General features: G+C 40.8%; 1 protein-coding gene across 9 annotated transcripts in view; it reads right to left on the bottom strand.

Annotated features, from left to right (window-relative positions):
- Window positions 1–1,811: 1,811 nt before the first annotated feature.
- Window positions 1,812–24,212, bottom strand: part of PRKAG2 (protein kinase AMP-activated non-catalytic subunit gamma 2) — a 317,328-nt gene continuing 294,927 nt past the window's right edge. For 6 of the 9 annotated variants that reach the window (XM_031665010.1, XM_031665012.1, XM_009204262.4 and 3 more), the window contains 9 exons: window positions 23,287–23,345; window positions 20,398–20,443; window positions 15,551–15,605; window positions 14,112–14,238; window positions 11,111–11,276; window positions 10,743–10,780; window positions 9,489–9,635; window positions 6,228–6,321; window positions 1,812–2,914 (listed from right to left, as the gene is read on the bottom strand). In XM_031665010.1, coding sequence (XP_031520870.1) covers window positions 2,883–2,914; window positions 6,228–6,321; window positions 9,489–9,635; window positions 10,743–10,780; window positions 11,111–11,276; window positions 14,112–14,238; window positions 15,551–15,605; window positions 20,398–20,443; window positions 23,287–23,345 — 764 coding nt within the window. In that variant the 3' untranslated portion in view covers window positions 1,812–2,882. Of the gene's footprint in view, window positions 2,915–6,227; window positions 6,322–9,488; window positions 9,636–10,742; window positions 10,781–11,110; window positions 11,277–11,968; window positions 12,096–14,111; window positions 14,239–15,550; window positions 15,606–20,397; window positions 20,444–23,286; window positions 23,346–24,212 lie in introns of those variants that run through there. The other 3 variants (XM_031665008.1, XM_031665009.1, XM_031665011.1) reach the window with 2 other exon arrangements.

The following is a 24,212-nucleotide window of genomic DNA, read 5'->3' as shown; positions in this document are numbered from 1 at the left end:
GCACACTCACCACAGCCAGGTCTTCCCCATTTGCGAAGAACAAATGCCAGCCCTTCGTTGGAAGAGGGTACAGGCCTTTCTTAGTTGTAGTCTGACAACAGGAAGAGAATTCTTCAAGGCCAAGCCCCAGCAAGAGGCCTGTGGTGAGCCATGCTGTGCCTGGTGCCTCTGCACCACTCAGGAGCCCGGAACAAGCTCCCTTGAGGGAGACCAAGCTCTGCTGAACGAGCCTCGCGGGAACAGGAATCGCAAGGACCTATGTGGCCCAAAACCCTTTTCTAAAGCAAAAACATGCCATGTCACCTACACATCTAGACATACGCCACATCATCTATGTAACTATACACGTAGCTACCTACAGTCATGTGTTGCTTACCCATGGGAATGCACTGAGAAATGTGTTGTTAGGTGATTTCATTTTTTTTTTAGACGAAGTCTAGCTTGGTCGCCCAGGCTGGAGTGCAGTGATGCAATCTCAGCTCATTGCAACCTCTGCCTCCCATGTTCAAGCGATTCTCCTGCCTCAGCCTCCGAAGTAGCTGGGATTACAGGCGCCCGCCACCACGCCTGGGTAATTTTTGTATTTTTAGTAGAGACGGGGTTTCACCATGTTGGCCAGGCTGGTCTCAAATTCCTGACCTCAGGTGATCCACCTGCCTCGGCCTCCCATAGTGCTGGGATTACGGGCGTGAGCCACTGCGCCCGGCCTAGGTGATTTCATCTTTGTGTGAACATCATGGAGTGTACTTGCACAAACCTAGATGGTGCAGCCCACTACATGCCTGGGTTATATGGTATGGCCTATGGCTCCCAGGCTACCAAACTGTACAGCATGTTACTGTAGACAATTGTAACACAATGGTATTTGTGCATCTAAACATAGAAAAGGTACAGTAAAAAGATGGTATTATAATCTTGTGGGGCCACTGTAGCATATGCAGTCTGTCCGACTGAAGCATCTGTACACGGCCCATGACTGTACCTGTGTATGTGCCACATCACCTGTATGTAGATATGTAGTCTGCACACACACTCATGTGTTGGGCACATGAACAAGGAACAGATTGATAAATTCTTTGAGTTTCAAAATTGTGTTGTTTTTGCAACTTTGTGACTTTTTCCTTTCTCCCAAATATTACCATTAGCTTAAATCACAACCACTATTGTTTCTATGGGGAAAACATACACATTTGCTGTCTCTCTCATATTTGGCCTACTAGGAAATGAAAAAACTGACAACTTAGCACACATGCAAAAAACCTGTGTGGCAATTTTAAATTAAACCTATTTATACTCGGCTGGGAGCGGTGGCTCATGTCTGTAATCCCAGCACTCTGGGAGGCTAAGACGGGTGGATCACCTGAAGTCAGAAGTTTGAGATCAGCCTGGACAACATGGTGAAACCCCATTTCTACTAAAAATACAATTAAAAAAAAAAATTAGCTGGGCGTGGTGGTACACACCTGTGATCCCAGCTACTTGGGAGGCTAAGGCAGGAGAATCGCTTGAACCCGGGAGGCAGAGGTTGCAGTGAGCCAAGATCGTGCCACTGCACTCCAGCCTGGGTGACAGGGCAAGACTCCGTCTCAAAAAAATAAAATAAAATAAAATAAAATAATAACATATTCACACTTAACAGTGGAGACAGTTTACGAATTAAACCCTGACTCTTTTTCCTGATAACGGAAAAGAGATGAAATTCACGTACTTCTTTATTTGGGGAGAAATAGCTAAGTGGAAAACTGCATGTAGAATTTTAATTGATAGGTGCTGAAATACAAGGCATTTTAAATAACTTCTTTAACAAAATGGTAGATAGTAGGATTTATTTTAATTTTTCAATCTGAAAAAAAAACCCAAAAACAAAAAAAACCCAAACTATCCTCATATATATATATACAGTGTCAACATTTTCAGAGCACTTACATTAGGAAACATTGTTTCTCTTCAACTGTATGACAATACTGTATATGCCACAATAAAATTTACAAACACAATCGCATCGGCAGTCATACAAACATCATGATTTTACATTTTAATACACAAGAAAAAAAATAGACATCTTCCCGGCACTTGGCTCCCGCCTGACGGCAACGTCTCCTACGTTTTGAGAGACCTCAGCTTTGAACACCCGGCAGCGGCTGTTTCAGAAGTCATGTCCTTTCCAGATCCAAACTTAAATAATGAGAAATTTGCCATTTCAGAATAACTGAGAGTTTATTCATGGGTGTGGTGAAGTGTACCCCACCAAAAGATGTGTAAAAAAATGGCATGAAAGTAAAACTAAATAAAGCTGTTGTAAAGCAGCCTCGTTGACACGGTAGCCCGGAACGAAACACTTACGTGTAAAAGTGTCATTACAGTTTTAAAGTCATTCGTTATATTCAAATGACAACTTTTTGACAAATCTAATGAAAACAAACTGATTTGGTAAAAGGTTCAAAGACTTCCACATTCAAGCTCGGTGTGGCTTCGCACGCGTGCGCCCCGGCTGCGGAGGTGACATATTGCTGTATTCGGACATAAGGCACTGTGATCTGAACATGCCGTGCACTCACCTTATGTCGCATCACCTGTTCCATACCAGTGAACTCTTTGAAATGAAAAATAATGAAAACTTCAGGACACAGTGCACTTTAATGACATACAGCATTTAAAATCCGTCAGACAAAGGTCTGAAAACAGTCTTTTAATGCAAGCCTGAATCTTCAAGCACATAAAATCTTTCTTTTTTAAGCTTAATTCCAACATCACTGGAAGAAATACCCATCATTAAACCCTGATATACATTCTTAACCACTTGCAGCCAGTGTTCATGAGGCAAAACGTGACCCAGAAACTTTGTTCAAGTTCTCCTCCTAGGGCGTCTACATTCATGGCGGTCACTCTGTTTCTGTCTCCTTTTGTTTGGCACCTGTCAGTGGATGGAAGACGAAAGTTTCAAAGCTCATGGTAACAGCAGGGTTCTCTCCCCCAGGGGTTTCTACCTGTGCCTGGCAGTGCCTTAGGAGGATGATCCAGAGGCTTCGGAGGAGGGCAACGTGGGAAGGAGCAGGTGGCCCAAGCTCCCATCTCCCACCCAATCGTTCCTGCAGCTTGGATCCATGTAACATCTTGTCATTCTAAATATGTTAGATTTAATTTGGAAAAAAAAGAGTTCCACTCCTAAAAAAATTTACTAAGAAATATGTAGGTATGTTTTAGTGAAGGTGTGAAGTATTTCAGTTGTGCACACTTAAAAATATGTGTTTAAAAAAGCTTAGGCCAGGCGCGGTGGCTCACACCTATAATCCCAGCACTTTGGGAGGCCAAGGCAGGCGGATCACCTAAGGTCAGGAGTTCAAGACCAGTCTGGCCAACATGGTGAAACCCTGTCTCTACTAAAAAGACAAAAATTAGCTAGGCGTAGTGGTGGGCACCTGTAATCCCAGCTACTTGAGAGGCTGAGGCAGGAGAATTGCTTGAATCTGGAGGCAGAGGTTGCAGTGAGCCGAGACCACACCATTGCACTCCAGCCTGGGTGACGAGTGAAACTCCGTCTCAAAGTAAAAAAATAAATGAAATGAAATAAAATAAATAAAATAAAATAAAATCTTTATGGTATTCCTAAGGATAATGGCACCTAACAAGTATCTGGCTAGGACATTCCACAGTGGATTGGCAGGAGAGCTACTATTTTTCTCATCACAGGAGTTTCTCTCCTATTTTTTCACCAGATGCTAGACCCCTGAAAGACATTGGCAATCTATTAGAATATGTGGCTAAAACATTGTAGCTCCTAGCATCAGACTGCCCACGCACTGGATGCACGCACACACAGGTTCATTCAGGCAGTCTAAGTTTGACAATGAACTATTGCTAAAAACTTTCTGAAAAAGAGAAAATGTTATTGTGTTGAACCAGTATCCCTATGGGGAACGGTGGCCATTGCCTAGTGAAGAGAGTCACCCTAGTACCTTTCAATCGAGTAACAGCAGACGCTTCATCAAACTGCTTCTTACTGACTATTCCACGGACAACCACCTAACAGTGCTTGTCCTGGGCACCGCGCCTCATCGCACACACATGGCTTTCATGCACGGCTTTCAGCTTTTCTCATAGCATCCTAGGAGGGAGACTGGCCTGTATCAGCCCACTCCTTCTCCACTGAAGAAATTGAGGCTGAAGGAGGTGAAGTGACTTGCTTACATTCAGATAGTGCTCGGGTGGGACGGCTGGGACTTGGCCTCACAGTGGGGGCCTCCTCGTTCACTGCTTGTAGCCGGCTGTCCCCCGCACACGGAAGCACGTCAGCGACTGTTGATCAGATGCAGGCGTCCCACTCCAAAAGTTCACGTGCAATCCAGTTATTAGTAATGTGGAATATTTTCCTCAACGAATCGTGTTGTATACGCTGCATCATAAGGAATTCCAATCCAGCTACCCCCATCTTCACGGCACAATTTCTATGGTAACATACATTCCAAATTCCAGCTGGAAATAGATTCCTCCCTGCGCCAGCATGGATGGGAGGGGCATCGCAATGACTTAGAATTTTTGAAATACCAAATCTGGATGGAAATTTGAACTCATCCAGTACAACCGTCTCATTCTTATGGTTTGAGATCTCAAGAAACAGAGAGGATGAATCACTTGACTTGTTTACTCTTTTTGTAATGTCCAAAGAGACAGCCAAGAGCTGACATTCAGCCTGACCCTGCTGGGCAGACTGTGACCCTTCGTCCAGGGCTGGAAACGGGCTTTTTCTGAAGGTGCTAAGCTATATACCTGTGGGAATAAATCTGCCCAAAGAGGACTTTTTCTAGTGAGCACGAATGTGCTGTGCAGTTATGCCAGCTTGGAAATTTACATGAATTTAATACGATGGTCTGGGTGAGTCGGGTTCCCTCTGTTCAGTGTTGCCTGTGAGATTCCTCCACAGCTGCACTGTTCGTTTTCAATGCTGTGTCGTATTCCATCGAATGAATGTGACACAATTTATCCATTCTTCTTTTCAAAGATATTTGGATTATTTCCAGTTTTATGACGTTGACATGCGTTTAGTTCTTAATATTTCATGATTATAAAGACTATTGTGAGATTCAGGTCTTTCAAACACTTGAAGTTTGCAAGTGACTGCACCGGGCCCCATTTCTAGAGTTTCTGATTCAGTGGATTCGGGGCGGGGCCCCAACGTGGACATTTCCTAATAAATTCCAGGTGGTGGTGATATGCCTGGCCTGAGGACCACCTCTGAAAAATCACTGCCGTACTGGAATTTCTCTTGGTGTTCTCATTTAGCGAATGAGACATGTTTGTTGCAGGTGGTGAAGATTCCTTTAGGGTAGGTATTTTTGGGTTACAGACTGTAGAAACTAGTCTTAGCTGAAATTTCTGAACTAAAGAGAAATCAATACTGTAGTACACACACCATTTAATATTTGATTCTTAGAGTTCGAAGGGCATGCTGTTTGCTCCCACACTGGGTCCATGTGGCCCTGACAAAGGCTGGGTTGTTCATATTTGACTGGGCTGGGGAGGCGCAGGGATGGGAAGAGGAGGAAGAGGGAAGGGAGGGCTGGGGTTTTAAGAACTCTGAAGCCCACCTCTTACTACTGAGTGTGTGAAATGAGAGGACGGCCAGCTCCTCTTGTCCAAAGCCCTCTCCTCCTCTCTCAGCTCCTCGCTGTCTGAGACCCTGGGGGCTTGCTCAAAGTCAATCTGTCAGAAAATGAGTTTAACCACACTCTACTTGAAAGTGAATGTAATTTCTGTGCAATATTAATGAATAAAAGTTTGTGTAAGTATTCTGTTTTATCTACTAAAAAATACAAGGTTTTTATTTTATTTTTTCTCTTTAAGGAAAGATGAAGGTATCAGTAGAAGCCAATGACATTCCCTCTATGTTTCTTATGTTTCACTAGTTCTCCCACAAAGCACAACTGAAGAGGTCTTTTCAGTGGAAAAGGTTATGATGAACATGGCAATGGCTCCCAAGTCATTTAGGGGCCACTGGACCTTGATAGGATGCTCTTAACTTAGAATACATTCTATACACTTTCCTCACTCACGCAGAACACTTAAACTTCTCAACTGAAAAGAAAACGAAAACGGTTTACAAAGTAATATAGACAAAGCCTTGATCTGTAGGTGGGTGGTGGAGAAATGATGGTTTAAATGCTGCACTTCCTGTTCTGCCCCCCACCCTTCCTAGATGCCAATGGCAAAGTCAGAAACCAGCATTTTACCTGCTGGTGTGAGGATCAGGGCTTGCAGAATATCCGACAGGGAAATAATACCCACGATACTATCTGCTTCATTTACCACCACCAGCCGATGGACCTGCCAAGAGAAAAGCAGGACACGTGAAAATTAACATTTAAAAAAGGTTTAAAATGGACATTAGGAAAAAATATCATGTCATGTTTTTATACGATAAACACATCCCTCCAGCCTCGGGAATACAGTGAGACATCATCTTTAAAAAAATGAGACAGCGGCTGGGTCTGCTGGTGCACACCTGTGGTCCCAGTTACTTGGGAGGCTGAGGTGGGAGGATTGCTTGAGCCCGGGAAGTGGAGGGTGCAGTGGGCCAAGATCACACCACTGCACTCCAGCCTGGGTGACAGAGTGAAACCCTGTCTCAAAAAAAGAAAAAAGCAACACACACACACACACACACACACATCCCATAAATGAATAAATGAGGGAAAGTAGCAGCAGACAGACCCAAACGACGACCCTGGGCTCTAATATTCAATGTATTACTGTCTGATTACCTGGAAGACCCACTCCATACTGAATAGTCACAGCCCTGGTGGAAAACAGGGACACAAGCAGGAGAAGGAAAGAGGGGAAAACTATCTATCTACTGTCTCTAATGATACTGATTTGTCTCTAATTCCAGCGGATTTGCTTGATTACATTTAAGAAAAAAGAGCTAGCTATGCCCTGCTGAGTTTTCAATTTTCAAAATATTAATATAGAAAAGATACACCTCAAAACATGAAGCACAATGTAGCTATAACATGCTCTTAAACATAACAGTTTTAATTTCTAAAAGCTGTATGTCAGTTTCTAATAACTATCAGGTACTTGTCTTATTAATACATGGGAAGGAAGTCCAGATGATGACGGAAATGAAGAAACAAGGTCGTGGCTCTTACAAGGGTTTTATTTTCTGCAGTGTCTTTTCTCTGTGAAGTTCATATGTTAAGAATCGCATTCAAGAGGATAAATGAGCTATAATGAAGTGGGATAGATTGCGTTCATCTCTAGTTCTCTACTCTGAAATCTCTAATGAGTGACTGCAGAGTGTTTTGTGGTGTTTCTGTAACAGGCATTTCATCTGCAGGAAGGGAGCAGTGTCGCTATTCTCTTAAAAACTTCAGAACGGCTGGGCGCGGTGGCTCATGCCTGTAATCACAGCACTTTGGGAGGCTGAGGTGGGCGGATCACAAGATCAGGTGTTCAAGACCAGCCAAACATGGCGAAACCCAGTCTCTACTAAAAATACAAAAAAATTAGCCGGGCATGGTGGTGCATGCCTGCAATCCCAGCTACTCAGTAGGTTGAGGCAGGAGAATTGCTTGAACCTGGGGGGTGGAGGTTGCAGTGAGCTGAGATCATGCCATTGCACTCCAGCTTGGGCAACAGAGCGAGACTGTGTCTTAAAAAAAAAAAAAAAAAAGACTTTGGAACTCGGGCCGGCCGTGGTGGCTCATGCCAGTCAATCCCAGAACTTTGGGAGGCTGAGGTGAGCAGATCACAAGATCAGGTGCTCGAGACCAGCCTGACCAACATACAAAAATTAGCCGGGTGTGGTAGTGCATGCCTGTAATCCCAGCTACTCAGGAGGCTGAGGCAGGAGAATCGCTTGAACCTGGGAGGTGGAGGTTGCAGTGAGCCAAGATTGCACCATTGTACTCCAGCCTGGGCAACAGAGTGAGACTTCATCTTGAAAAAAAAAAAAAAAAAAAAAAAAAAAAAGGGCTTCAGAACTTGGGCCAAGGCAGCTCTGTGCCAGCTGTGCCCTGGGAGACCCTCTCCGTATTGAACAGCGATACCCCGGTAGAAAACAGGGACATAGAAAGGAGATAGGAAGAGGGGGAAATCCAGTTTTTATATTTTGTCTCAAATAATACTATGTTGGTGATGTTTCTGTTATAGCTTGCTTTAGGTAAATAATAATAATAATGTCTTGGTCATCTTTCGTATGGCAGTCAACATAAATTTCTTTTAAACATTTCTCTAAAAAAGCTTTTAGGTTCATCAGTAATCCTGTGATATAACATAGCACAATTATTTGCTAACTATAATCACACATTAAAATGATAGTTCACATTTGTCTTCTACACTGAACACATTTTATTGGTTACATTCAATAGTGGATATTAAACAGTTATCTCTTGAACTCTGAAGGGAAACCATCTCACTCAGAGAATCTCTCCAGGGAAACCATCTCACCCAGAGAATCAAGTAGTTCTTTCAGACTGAAATGACTTCCCAAATATTTTCTTGTCATCTGCTGCTGAGTCAAACTTACGTATGTCCCTTGCTGGAGGTACCTAAAAGTTAGTGCTCTATTTATGTCATATAAATAAATGGAATCATCACTGATACTGTACACCCTTCTCCTAGCTACATTAAAGCTAAAAACTTATTTTTTTGGTCCTTCTGTGAGGAGTCATCTTGTGAAGGAATTTTTTTTTAGACGGAGTCTTTTATTTAGGGTGTTACACAAAGTATATTTTAAAATCCTATAAGCATTAAAGTCTAAGGAAATCGGACTGCTGAGGTGCAGGAACCTGGGAGTTACTACATTATTTGCTATTTATCTAATTGAGGAAAAAGAGATACCGGTGGGAAGAGAGAAAAAAGTTTTATTGATTTATCATTCACTTTGTTAAAATGTACATTTTGCACTTTAGATTTTGAATTCATAAATACTCAAATGGAACTTAAAGCTTCCGGGACAACTTTTGTTTTCTCAAAACAAAATGTATCTATAGATATAGATACACAGATCTATTTAGAGACAGGGTCTGGCTCTGTTGCCAAGACTGGAGTGCAGTGGCACCACCACAGCTCGCTGAAATCTCAAGCTCTTGGATTCAAGTGATCCTCCTTCCTCAGCTTCCCTATTAGCTATGACTACAGGTCCAAGCCACCATGCCCGGCTAATTTATTTTTATTTTTAGTAGAGACAAGGTCTTCTTATGTTGTCCAGGCTGTCAAACATATATAGTTTAAACTATGAATGTACCTTACCAGTTTATTTGATTCAGCTATGATATCATGACTTTTCAATTCAATTCAACAAATCTTTAGAGATTGCCTATGTGCCAATAGTGTGCCAGGTTCTGGGACAGGAGAGAATCCCATCCGACTGAACTTGGAGGCTGCCTCGCTGGGCCCTTCCTGAGAGTCAGGCTTCCGGAGGCACCATTCACTACTGGGGACTTGTTGCAGTGGCCTTCGGGGGAGCAGGACTGGGAAAGCCGTCTCACCTCAGCTCTCACTATTCTGTCCACAATGGTCTCCAGTATTTCCAGCTTATTGCACTTTACAACACCTTCAAAATACTGTGAACGGTGCTGAAGGGCCTGGGTCACTGTGATATCTAGGTTATTGTATGTTTTCTCAGCAGCAAGATTCTGTAATGAAGCAAGAGAATAAATTATATCCTTTCATTTCAGTTCACTTCAATGACCAAAATTAGTGAGCTTAAGACAGCCTGATTTCTAAAAACTTTAATGCTTATCTGAATTTAGTACCTGCATACATCAGACGTTCGTTCTGGCTTACAACATACCATTGGTACTGTTATTTCATCAACGTAACAATCACAATTAAAGATAATCATGTTACGAGGTCTACCTTCCTTATGAAGCAACATTGTTAAACTTTGATAGCATATCCTGCCAAAGATTGCCCCCCGTTTTTACCCTCTAATGCTCTCTACCATGCATGGATAAAATCTCTGGCAAGGTGGGCTGACACCTGTAAAGCGTGGTGAGTGCTGCAGCAATGGACCTTCTCAACGAGCTCCCTGGGAAACAAGGTTTCTGCTGGGAAGAATTTGGAGGGCCCAGGGGGATCAAGCAACCATGGAGGAAGAACAGGCTTGATGAGCCCCATGGATCCAAACGGCTGCATGGGGCTCTCATTCATTTTAGCGGGTCCCACTCAACCAAAATGCCCATCAGCATATTTCTCGGTGACTATTATGTTTAACATAACAGAATAGAGTGAAGCAAAGGGTTTGAGACAGCTGCAAAAGAATGTTCAATGCGGGGTCAGCATTGTGGCAAAAAATGGCGTGCACATTTGCGGCTATAGTGTCAGTCCCCTTTTCTTCTTTAGAACAGTGGCTCCCAATCAGTAAGCAATGGGATGTGCCCGACAAAGGAGCCATGAGTCCACGTGTGCACTACACATACGCCTAGAGGCGAATAAATCAGGCCTCCTCCTGGGAAACAAGAACATTGAAAATACATACACATGCTGCGGCAGTGCATAAAATACGCATGTATTGTAAAGACGAGGAATTATAAAATGTTGCTAATGTATAACTAATTGCTAAACCAATGCATATTAAAAGTACAATTACTATAGAAGGTCTATAAAATTCTGATAATATCCTCACACCCCAAAGGTTAGAAATTATTAAATTAAGAAACAAGAGAAAAACATAAAAACATATTACATGAATGTTTAAAATGCATTCTAGGTGACAGATCGAACAAAATTAAAATACTTACAATTACATCAAATTTGGAATAAATATCTACAACTTTTCCTAAAAATGAAAAATACATGTTAGAAAAATGTCTTAAAAAAGAAACTCATTTAAAATCAGTTTTAATGACGTAATTACTAAAAGTTAAACGCTAATAACCTTGTCTATTTTTAAATGGAAACTTAGATATAAAATCATATTTTAATGGACATATGAAAATAAACCAATTAAACATTTGTATGACCCTTTGTGCCCCTTGGTGCTGAATTTATTCACCATATCCAAGTTTTCATTTTCCCCACGTATCTCCTGTGCCAGGTCATCTCACAATAATTGCACCCTGAGATAAACAATTATTTCTGTCTGACTGTCAGCGCCAAACACACAAACCTGACTCATCCACAACAGGCAGAGCTGATATTCGTCTTTCCACAAATATGTTCAAGGCTTTAATGATGGGAGTGTCTGGATGTATGAAGGCAATGTTGTGGTACGTTCCTATTCCAAGCTCATCCAGGTTCTGCTTCATGAAGGCAGGCTTTGGCATATCAGACATCTAAACAGGAAGATAAGCGCAAATGTTCTAGACCCAGAACACACTCTTTTCATGTTCAAATGTCCAGATGTGAATGAAAAAGTATGTTCAACAAATTAAAGTTCGTTTTTTCTAACAGTCTACCTGGATGCCTGAATTCACATGAGAAATTACAAAGAACTATATCTTTTGTTTGAACCAGTCTGTATGTCTATGCTTGTATTTAACCAATCACAAACTCTTGCAAAGCATTAACACTGTAACATTTTTTCATCTCCCCTTCACTCACTAAAAACGTGCATAGAACCAGGGAAGAACAGGTCTATTTGGGATATTAAGACCTGTAAGCCACCAAGAATTGAATCCTTTATTCTTAATTGTTCATGTTAAATTTCTGGTCCTGCTGTCAGGATTAAGTAATATTTATTAAGAACCCACACATTTCCAAACCCAAAGCATTTGACAGCAGCTGTCTGAGCCACTGCTAAGCTAGTCCTCACGCCACCCGCCTCTACATCCTGAATTCTCCTTGGAGAGCTCCAATTTTTGTCTACTAGGAACAAAGCAGCCAGCTGAACAGAATTAAAAGAATCTTTAAAAATTAACTTTTCTTTTCGGGGGCTGTTTTAAAGGAGGAGGGATATGGCAGGAGAGAAAAGTCTAGGGTCATGTTTGAGTATAACAAAATAAGGTCTACGGTTTCAAAAATCCACCTTTTATAAAGGGTATAGTTGATTCCATCCTCCTGGTGTACCTTATAATTATCAGGAAAAGATGAACAATTAGAAGAAACAAAATGTTCAAGTCAAAGAGTTCATCAACATTCAAATCATGAGACTCCTAGAAATTTAGAGAAAAAAAAGAAAGACCTATTAGGTCATCTAGTCCATCTCAATATAGCTAATTCCCTGTTGCATACTATATGCTTAGGCTAATTTTCAAATGTCTTGAAGGGAAATGCTCCTTTTTTTTTTCTCAGAAAATGATCTCATAATTCAGTAAAAAACAGGCTCTGAAATTTCTTTAAGTTCTCTATTTTTATCTGAAAACCTTTAGTTAGCTGAATATTCTGGTAGCATGATTCTAATTACCATATTGGCCCAAATATGAGGCAGTACTGGGCAGAGGCAACTTCCTCTCCTTTTTATAGAAGATAAAAATCTAAAGCAGCTCTGCGAAAGAATGATCTCATGCTCTGACTCCCTCTTGTGCAACAGCACACTAGCAGAAATAGTTTGGGCTTGGGAGTCGGAGAGACTCCCGGGTTTGAAATCTACCACTCAGTATCCACGTAACTTGGGGCAGGTTTCCCAGCCAGGTGTCCTGTGGATGCAAGGTGTGCAAACGCCTCCCTCCCACGGCCCCTGCATGGAGGAAAGCGTCAGGAGTGAGGAACGCTCGATAGGGATGCTGGCTCTACCGCTCCCCAGCCACGCAACCTTGCCAAAGCTACTTAACCTCTCTTAGCTGCATCCCTATAAAATAGGATTAATAAAAATACCTACCTGATAGGGTAGCAGCAAGGATGAGATTATGTAAAGTACTCAGAACAGTGCTGGACATACAGTAATCAGCTCTCATGATTAATATTATTTAAAAATGACTCCAAGGATTAAGTGAGCTGCAGGCCTGGCACATGGGGGCCCTGAATACATCCTTCCCACTCCATGCTCCCTCTGTTCCTATGAAACTTCAACTACTAAAGCGGCTGCATTCCCAGATGTACAGTATGATAATGTGGATGCATCTCTAATCCTTTTTTCCTAGATTATCGCCTTTATTAAACTTCAAACTTTAGTTTTTCGTAAATTATTCTTCCCTACCTTATTTCTTAGCATAGCATGGTTAAATAAAAGTTATTTATATATGTAAGTGATTAAAATATAAGACTGGGTTGATTGACAAGGTATTTCTCTCAATCACTAAGCCCTCTATGCTTCTGTAAGCAAAAGGGATCCCTCCAGCTGCCTCCAGGGCAGGAGCTTCAGCTCCTTCACACTGCACCAGAATGCTACTTTAGGTCCTTAGGTGAAGCCATGGGGAGGAAAATGCGAAAGCTAATTTGAAGTACATTTTTAATATCTGTTACATTCTTTAAAAACAACTCTTCAAATTACCTCTTCAGAACCCCTAAGACCTTCTACTGGTTCTATCTGACTGATTACTTATAACCTCAAATTCCATACATGTAATTAAAAGGAAAACATAAAAAAACCTCTTATAAACTCTCTGTTCTTACTGAGTCTCTTTTAATGTTTCCAACCAAACACGCTCAAAGTTCTGGATGACTATGGAGGCAGCTCATTTCAAGTAGCTGAGAAAACCTGCAGGTAATACAGGCCTTATTTGGGCCAACATGGTATTCTTGTGTCAAAATTTTATTTGTTTTGGGTTTTTCTATCACTGCTGCAGTTTATAATAAGATAATCTTGAGGACAGTATTTTTTTTTGGAACATGTTTCTAAAACTGTGACACCAATAAAAGCAACATAAAGCAATTTTTACTCTAGATATTAGTTCAATTTATCTTGTACAACAGTCCTTAATTAGACTGACTTGCAGATTGCCTTCTTTCCCCTATGTTGGTGATAAATGTTTTAACTTAATGAGAGAATGCCGAGTTTTGTTTTTAAAGTTATTTTGATACTTGCACTAAAATGAGATTGCTTTTAAATTGGAATCAACTTTAAGAAAGTACAATTCAGATAGTAGTAAGTTGAGAAACTGAAGTTTAGAAAGGGAGATCTCAAAACTAACAATTTCTTCTATTGAGGGTAACAGGAGCCAATTTACTTGAAGTACATTATTTAATAAGTAAATGCAATTATGTCTTTAGAAACGCTAAAAACAACTTACAAAAAGCTGGAGGAACTTGAGGATTCTTTTGTGGGTGAGTATATAAAGTGCATTCCCACTGATAGGGTCAATAACTGGCAATCTGTGGATTTTATTTTTGATCAAGGAGTATACAGCATCGAAGAGGCTGTGGGAAAAGTCGTTAGAGTTGTTAGGAGGCTTTCAAGAAAAATCAGAACATTTGGACTACCCCTGCCTTAAAGCACTTCCAGTGTTTTTATTATTACAATAATTACAGTGTTTTGGAAGAGTTTTAAATTAGAGATCTCAGCAAATTTTTCATTTTTCACAATCTATGTTAACATATCTCAAATACAAGTGCAAGCTACAAATCTCTAGAAGAGGAGATTTTTTTTTGGTTTGTTTTTTTGAGATAGGGTCTTGCTCTGTTGCCTGCTGTCATGGCTGACTGCAGCCTTGACCTCCCGGGTTCAGGTGATCCTTCCACCTCAGCCTCTTGAGTAGCTGGGACTATTGGCATGCACCACCTTTAGTTTTTGTAGACATGGGGTTTTGCCGTGTTGCACAGGCTGCTCTCGAACTCCTGAGCCCAAGCAATCCACCCACCACGGCCTCCCATAGTGCTGGGATTACAGGCATGAGCCCTTGCGCCCAGCCAGGAAGAGGAGTTTTTTTTTTAGTGTATTTAGTGATTTTATTTGAAAGATAATATAACCTAAATCCTTAGAAAAGCAAACAGATGCATCATATTAGCAAGAGAGCAAAGGCTGTAGCAGCAAGCCCCCTGCATTGGTGAGTGGGCAAACTGGCTCTACCCTGGGCCGGCCTGGCTAGTAGATATTGTAGGGCCAACACTTCTGTTCTACTTGGTGCCTCTCCTGGGACTGCCAGTAAGAAGGTTGTTACATCTTTTTGTTAGGACTTGTAAATAAAATGAAAATAAATGCTTTAATCTTTCTCTGTACAGGATTTGAGTTTGAAAGATGCTTTTACACAAATGTGGAAATGTATCACAGCCAAACCAGAAGGCTGGATAAAAAAGGATGGCCCAGACGACTACATAGAAGGCAGCTCATGTTCTGACCACATCTGAACCGACATCTCACATACACTGATGTTTAAACACTAGTGTGGAGCTGAATTGCCACAGGAGTTGTTTAAATGCATATTCCCAGGCCCTATCCTGATTGAGCAGGTCAAGCCCAAGAATCTGCAATTTCAACACACCCCCCAGATTGGCCGAGATCTTCATGATGGTTTAGTATGACCCTATTACTAGCCCATTATCAATCCTTAGCAACACAATGGCTGTGATTTTTCTAGTGTTACTAGGTTTACTGAATGCATACAGTGTAGCTGGAATTAAGGAGGCCATGGGAACTGTTTAGAATAAAGAACATGTTTATTTGTTTCTTTCTATCATGGTGATAAAACACATACATCTGAATGAATGTTTTCAAAGGAAAAAAAAAGTTTACCTTGCATCTGGAGATATATTCACTAAAGGCTTAAATGTTTCTTGTAAATAAAGCTCTGTATTTATAGAAAGAAAATATGCAGTTAGTAACACATTTGCTGTTTGCAGTTATTACATAAATTCAAATACCCTTCAGTTTACAGTTAATAGAAGGATTAAAAACTCAAAAAGAAATTTAATTTGCCTAAAACCCCTGCATTAATTACAGTTATGGCTATTTTAAACAACTTCCAAACTGTTTTCAGGATGTTGCATTTGAAGAAAAATTAAATATTAAAAACCAATTTGACAGTAGGTGTTTATAAAATCAGGAAAAAAAGAAATCTGATAAAAGAGCAATACCAGCAGAGGTCACTAGAATGCTACCAGGTTCATATTACTCTCAAGAAATGAAGCAATTATGAAATTAAAAAAATTAATTTCCATAAGTTATAAGATAAAATCAGTTATAACAAACTTTGTTCTTTAAATATTCTTAAGTATTATACCAAATTAATGCTCAAAACCTACTGCATTGTGGGCATCTTTCCAGCATATAAAAACTTTTTTTCTAAAGATATCAACTGCAATTAATTTGCTTTTCCAAAGTTTCTTTTTTTTTTCTGAGACAGAGTCTCACTCTGTCGCTCAGGCTGGAGTGCAGTGGCATGATCTGGGTTCACTGCAATCTCTGCCTCCCAGATTCAAGCGATTCTCCCACCTCAGCCACCCAAGTAGCCAGGACTAAAGGTGCACGTCACTACACCTGGCTAATTTTTTTTGTATTTTTAGTAGAGATGGGGTTTCACGATGTTGGCGAGGCTGGTCTCGCACTCCCGACCTCAAGTGATCCACCTACTTCAGCCTCCCAAAGTGCTGGGATTACAGGCATAAGGTACTGTGCCCAGCCTTTTTTTTTTTTTTTTTTTTTTTTGAGAAGGAGTTTTGCTCTGTCACCCAGGCTGGAGTGCAGTGGCACCATCTTGGTTCACTGCCTCCCAGGCCCAAGCCTAAGCCTCCCAGGCCCAAGCAAGTCTCCTGCCTCAACCTCCCAAGTAGCTGGGATTACAGGTGTTTGCCACCATGCCTGGCTACTTTTTTGTATTTTCAGTAGAGACAGGGTTTCACCATGTTGGCTAGGCTGGTCTCGAACTCCTGACCTCAGGTGATCCACCCCTCTCGGCTTCCCAGAGTGCTGGGATTACAGGTGGAGCCACTGCATCCGGCCCTAATTTTGTATTTTTAGTAGAGACGGGGTTTCACCATGTTGGTCAGGCTGGTCTTGAACTCCTGACCTCAAGTGATCCACCTGCCTTGGCCTCCCAAAGTGCTGAGATTACAGGTGTGAGCCACCACTCCCGGCCTTGCTTTACCAAGGTTTCTATACAGAAGGTGTTTAAGAATATTTTGGCATTATTATTACTATCAAATACCATGTAATGTCAAAATGTAAACATACTTAAACCTTGGTCTAACAGTACTTGTACAGTAGAACTGGATAAGAAGTATCTATCTTGGTGTTATACAATCTCTGTACAACAGGCCGTACAGATCCCATGACAAATTTGTTTAGCTTGGTTTGACAAAGCCGTAATAAACCAAATCCATCACTCAGTGAAACTTCTAAATCACATGGATTTGAAAGGGCCCCTGGGGTGTAAGAGAACTCCAAGATGTGTTCTGATTTCACAGCCAGTTACAAAGCTTGCTTCTCCTATCAAGCATATTATGGGAAACATAGAACCAAACTCTTCAATTTTGAATTCAAAATTTTCCTTTAGTTGGTCCCTCCATTTCTACCAGTGTTTCCTTCAGCACCCTGCAGACTGGGTCTGCCGTGATTCCCACCCCCGGTCCTCTCCACCAACCCACCATGACAAGTCTCCGTGAGACCACCACCTTCACAATCATGAAATGTGAATTTAAGAAATGGTTCCATGGCAGAAAAGAGTATCATGATTTTATAGGGTGAATGTCAATGTGACAAAGAAAAGAATATGGTCTTCAAATTACTTCCATGCTATTTGCTCCAAGCCATCTAGTTAGAGGTTCATTTGTCCTAAGTTTCTCCATAATTTGTAAAGAAACAATTATTAGGTTTAAATAAGAACAGATGCTTGCTTTGGTTCAAGTTAGGCATGCCTCTGATGCATTTCTTAATACCAAGGCAAATCTCTGAGGGTTGGACTTAGTAGAGAACGGTGGCCCCACTGTGGACAGCGAGGTGGAGCTTGGTTAGCTCATTCATCTTCACATTCCTGGCCCTAGGATAAGGCCCTGCCTGCTGTAGGTGTCCTATACATGTCTATAAACAGAATGGATAATACTTATATTGTTCGGCTTTAGTACAGTAGCATACTATCAAAATTAAGATAGAAATAAAGAGAATGTTTTAAATAACATTTTATGATGAGCATTTTTTCATGTGTCTGTTGGCTGCATAAATGTCTTCTTTTGAGAAGTGTCTGTTTGTATCCTTCGCTCACTTTTTGATGGGGTTTTTTCTTGTAAATTTGTTTGAGTTCTTTGTAGATTCTGGATATTAGCTCTTTGTCAGATGAGTAGATTGCAAAAATTTTTCCCATTCTGTAGGTTGCCTGTTCACTCTGATGGTAGTTTCTTTTGCTGTCCAGAAGCTCTTTAGTTTAATTAGATCCCATTTGTCAATTTTGGCTTTTGTTGCCATTGCTTTTGGTGTTTTAGACATGAAGTCCTTGCACATGCCTATGTCCTGAATGGTATTGCCTAGGTTTTCTTCTAGGGTTTTTATGGTTTTAGGTCTAACATTTAAGTCTTTAATTCATCTTGAATTAATTTTTATATAAGGCGTAAGGAAGAGATCCAGTTTCAGCTTTCTACATATGGCTAGCCAGTTTTCCCAGCACCATTTATTAAATAGGGAACTCTTTCCCATTTCTTTATTTTAATCAGGTTAGTCCAAGAGATCAGATGGTTGTAGACATGTGATATTATTTCTGAGGCTCTGTTCTGTTATGTTGGTCCTATAAGCTCTGTTTTGGTACCAGTACCATGCTGTTTTGGATTACAACCTTGTAGGTATAGTTTAAGTCGAGTAGCATGATGCCTCCCAGCTTTGTTCTTTTTGGCTTAGGATTGACTTGGCAATGTGGGCTCTTTTTTGGTTCCATATGAACTTTAAAGTAGTTTTTCCAATTCTGTGAAGAAGTCATTGGTAGCTTGATGGGGATGGCACTGAATCTATAAATTACCTTGGGCAGTATGGCCATTTCCACAATGATTCTTCCTATCCATGAGGCATGGAATGTTCTTCCATTTGTTTGTGTCCTCTTTCATGGCCATTAGAAAAATGCAAATCAAAACCTAATGAGATACCATCATGCCGGTTAGAATGATCATTAAAGTCAGGAAACAACAGGTGCTGGAGAGGATGTGGAGAAACAGGAACACTTTACACTGCTGGTGGGACTGTAAACTAGTTCAACCATTGTGTGGAAGACAGTAAGCATTCCAAAGATCTAGAGCTAGAAATGCCATTGCATTGTCTATCTGGGTATATGCCCAAAAGGATTATAAATCATGCTGCTATAAGACACATGCACTGCGTATATTTACCATGGCACTATGCAATAGCAAGACTTGAATCAGCCAAATGTCCATCAATGATGAACTGGATTAAGAAATGGCATGCCATCATGGAATACTATGCAGCCATAAAAGGATGAGTTCATGTTTTTGTAGGAATGGTGGATGAAGCTGAAACCATCATTCTCGTAAAACTATCGCGGAATAAAAAACATTTGCCGTTCTCCTCACTTGGTGGGAACTGAACAATGAGAACACTTGGACACAGGAAGGGGAACATCACACACCAGGGCCCATTGTGGGGCAGGGGGAGGGGAGGGGGGGAGGGATAGCATTAGAAGATATACCTAATGTAAATGACGAATTAGTGGGTGCAGCACACCAACGTGGCACATGTATACATATGTAACAAACCTGCACGTTGTGCACATGTACCCTAGAACTTAAAGTGTGTGTGTATATATATATAAAGTATGTATGACCACACACTGCAGTCTTTCCTGCTATAATTATGATTCTCAATGGAGAATAATGTCAGCACATCAAAGAAGTTGTATTATGGCCGGGTGGCACATGCCTGTAATCCCAGCGCTTTGGAAGGCTGAGGCAGGTGGGTCACCTGAGGTCAGGAGTTCAAGACCAGCCTGGCCAACATGGTGAAACACCATCTCTACTAAAAATACAAATATTAGCCAGGCATGGTGGCAAACACCTGTAATCCCAGCCACTTGGAAGTGTGAGGTAGGAGAATCACTTGAACTCAGGAGGAGGAGGTTGCAGTGAGCCGAGATCACGCGACTGCCCTCCAGCCTGGGCGACAAGAGCGAAACTCTGTCTCCAGAAAAAAAAAAAAAAAGGAAGTTTTATTAATAAATCAAATTCATACCATTTTACTTTTCTGTACTATAATTTAACAGCAACTGAATACAAAGTACATTAGATTAACTAAATGTAGAAAACCAGGAGAAATCGTGTTTTTCATAGCTCAGTTTAACCATGTCCTCTGGTTTGAAAGTGCTTAAAGAGTGTTACTCCCTGGTCTTCGTTCATTTTGTTCTTTTCTCCATAACTTAACAGTCTCAACTCTTTCTCATACCCCCATTCCATCAGGGCACCTTTGTCTTTTTTAGGTAAAATCTTTTACTTTTTAAATTTTTAAATTATCATTAAAACAACTTTTAAATGTTCAAAAAAAAAACATTTTATGGAGCAGAGAGAAAAGGATCTGCAAAATTAAAACACACTTTTCATACTAAGCATAGCTTTCCTGATACTAAAAGATTTTAAAAGTCCAATAGTGCTTACCCCTCCAGGTTTCAATTTTATGTTCCTCTAATTCATAAATCTGTACCTGCAAATAAAAGAATTCTTATTTATATATATATATATATATATATATATATACGACATAGAAAAAATATTTGGAAAACGAAACAAAACATAGCTTTCATAATAGCATTTTCTATTTACAATTAGAAGTAAGAGGTGGCCAAATCACGGTTCTTGATGCCTGTAATCTCAGCACTTTGGGAGACTCAAGTGAACCCAGATCACCTGAGGTCAGGGTAGAGACCAGCCTGGTCAGTATGGGCCACCTCATCTGTACCTAAAATACAAAAATTAGCCAGGCATAGTGGTGGAACCTGGAGTCCCAGCCTTCTCGGGAAGCTGAGGCAGAATTGCTTGAACCCAGGAGCAGGATTTGGCAGTGACCAGTGGCACCGGCCATTTCAACCTGGGCAACAGAATGAGACACTCTCTCTCAAAAAAAAAAAAAAAAAAAGAAAGAAAGAAAGAAAAAGAAAATAAGAATTGTTGAATGCTGAGGGAAAAAGTATCTGCAAGTTTTTGTTTTGTTTTTTTTGGGGAGTCTTGCTCATCACCAAGCTGGAGTGCAGTGGCACGATCTCCACTCACTGCAAGCTCTGCCTCCCGGGTTCACGCCATTCTCCTGCCTCAGCCTCCCAAGTAGCTGGGACTACAGGCACCCACCACCACGCCCAGCTAATTTTTGTATTTTTAGTAGAGACGGGGTTTCACTGTGTTAGCCAGGATGGTCTCGATCTCGTGATCCGCCGGTCTCAGCCTCCCAGAGTGCTGGGATTACAGCTGTGAGCCACCATACCCGGCCTTTGTTTTTGAGACAAAGTCTCACTCTGTCACCCAGTCTCACTCTGTCACCCGGGCTGGAGTACACAAGTGTGATCATGACTCACTGCAGTCTCAACCTCCCAGGCTTAAGTAATCCTCTCAACTCAGCCTCCTGAGTAGCTTGGACTACAGATGCACACCACCATGCCTGGCTAATTTTTGTGTGTGTGTGTGTATTTTTTTTTTTTTTGGTAGAGATAGGGTTTCACCATGTTGCCCCACTGGTCTCAAACTCCTAGGCTCAAGTGATCTACCCTTCTTGGCTTCCCAAAGTACTGGGACTATAGGCGTGAGCCGTGCCTGGCCTGTATCTACAGATATTAGAGAAACTTTGGGCTGCATATTTAGATATAACTGCTTTTTTTGTGATTTTGATATCATAATCTACTGCTGAGATTTCTTATATGGGATTTGCTGCATGTCATAGAAATCTATCTATTCGGCCAGGCGCGGTGGCTCACGCCTGTAATCCCAGCACTTTGGGAGGCCGAGGCGGGCGGATCACGAGGTCAGGAGATTGAGACCATCCTGGCTAACACAGTGAAACCCCGTCTCTACTAAAAAAAATACAAAAAATTAGCCGGGTGAGGTGGTGGCGCCTGTAGTCCCAGCTACTCGGAGGCTGAGGCAGGAGAATGGCGTGAATCCGGGAGGTGGAGCTTGCAGTGAGCTGAGATCGTGCCACTGCACTCCACACTCCAGCCTGGGCGACAAAGTGAGACTCCGTCTCAAAAAAAAAAAAAAAAAAAAAGAAATCTATCTATTCAAAAATCATACTTGTGCTGATTTTGCTAGTTCAAAAGCAGAGGTATGACCATTATAAGGAAAGCCAGTATTCATTTGCATTGGTAATATTTAAGAAATAATAGATTTCATGGGAAATAAATACAAGATATTTACAAAACCTTCAGTAAAACTTCCTAAGAGTATGGTTTTTTGTTTTGTTTTGTTTTTCGGAGACGTAGTCTCACTCTGTCATCCAGGCTGGAGTGCAGTGGCACAATCTTGGCTCGCTGCAACCTCCACCTCCAGGGTTCAGGTGATTCTTGTGCCTCAGCCTCCTGAATAGCTGGGATTACAGGTGCCCGCTGCCACACCCAGCTAGTTTTTATATTTTTAGTAGAGACAGGGTTTCACTATGTTGGCCAGGTTGATCTCAAACTCCTGACCTCAAGTGATCCACTGGCCTCGGCCTCCCAAAGTGTTGGGATTATAGGCATGAGCCACTGTGCCCGGCAAGAATATGTTTTATGAAGAAACTCATTTTTGTATTTTATGTAAGAATTTAATTATTGGATAATATTGAGCATTACGCATAAAGCAGTATTAATTGAATTAACTTATACCTTTTAAGTACCCCAAATAGGACCAGTTAAATAGAGTATGCAATTCTGTCCTTCCTCCCACCCTCATGAACAAACAAACAGAAACTAAAAACACAAAACCAAGCAGGCCGAATCTCAGACACCACAAAGTTGGATGAAGGACAAAAGTGGTTTTGAAGCTACGCTCTTCCAGAACCACTGTACCAGGGACCAGAGAGTTCTGCTACTAAAATTAGCCAGTAGCTGTCTTTTCCTAATTAGCAGGAAAATGTCAAAACTGAATTTCATTTTAATGACTCATTTTTTCTTCTTTAAAATCACAAAGTACATAGAATTCTTGTTCTGCAATTGCTGGGATAACTGAATTAAGCTCTACCACATCAACAGGCCTGAAGAGATAAGCAAAACATACAGAACGTCTAGCTAACAAATAGAATTCTGCTAAGCCGAGGAATTCTGAAAGCTGAATAAGGAATCTATTTCTATTTTTCCTGAGAATCCCTTCTTTGAGTTTCATATATACGACTTACGGTAAAGATAGTTTTATACTTAAGTTCCCTGCACGTTATATATATTTGGAAAATCAACCACCACCAGCACTCCATACCAAAAAAGAAAAACCTGAAAACATTAAAAATCTTAAAATACACACATATACCTATACACATACATAGATATGTACAGCCCAACTACTGACAGAGGAACTGGTGCCACTTACCATAGGCGATTTATAGTATCTATGTAGTATATTTATGAAATCTGTAATTGTTAGCATTCCTGGAACAAAGAATTATATGTTAAAAACAAAGCTATGAAAACATTTTAAAAAATTCCAAATGACAAGTGAGCTTAGAATATATACTAGAAGAGCTTATAAAATACATTTTGAAGATATCAAGCAGAGTTTAATATATTGTACTATGGAACTAACTACAGAATTTGGAAATCGATGAGAGGAAACTTATTAATTGATACAAATTTGAAAAAAGAATTGCAGTTACATGTAAATAATTTTAAATACTTTAAGATAAAGTATTCCAAAAGCTTGAGAAACGTGACAATTCTGGACACTTGGATTGTTTCCCAAGAAGCATTCTAAACACAATGGTTTTAACAAACAGTTGCCATGTATTGAGTGCTTTTGATGTGCTAGACACTAGGATGACAGGGATGAAAAAGACATGAACTTCTTCCCTGATGAAATTAAAACCTAGAAGCAGGCGTAACAATCATTTCAAAATCATGTGAAGAATACTAAGAGAGACAATGGCATTGTCTGCTGTGATTCATAAGATAAGTAACGATGGCATTTAGATAGCTGTAAGTTACACAACAGTTTTAATAGTATAACAATGGTCTGGCAGAGACGTCAGTCATGTTTACAGCATCTAATTTGCCCTGCCAAAAAGGTGTGCACCAGCGAGATGAGTGTGAGGCCCAGGGATGCTGTATGCCATGTACGGCCCAAAGTGGGGCGGCTGGCTCACATCTGACTGTGGTGTCCTACGTGCGGTTTGTTCACTGGGCTGGTAAAGACATATAAGCTCTTCAGAGAGCCAAAAAGTTGCTAAATTAAAAGAAATTCAACAACAACAAAAGCTCCATAAAAGTTACAACAGTGTGTATTCTCAATGAGGAAGCAAA

This window comes from Papio anubis, chromosome 4 (assembly GCF_008728515.1).
Source record: "Papio anubis isolate 15944 chromosome 4, Panubis1.0, whole genome shotgun sequence".
NCBI lineage: Eukaryota > Metazoa > Chordata > Mammalia > Primates > Cercopithecidae > Papio > Papio anubis.
Note: the sequence above shows the minus strand (reverse complement) of the source record. Positions and strands in the feature narration are given on the sequence as shown.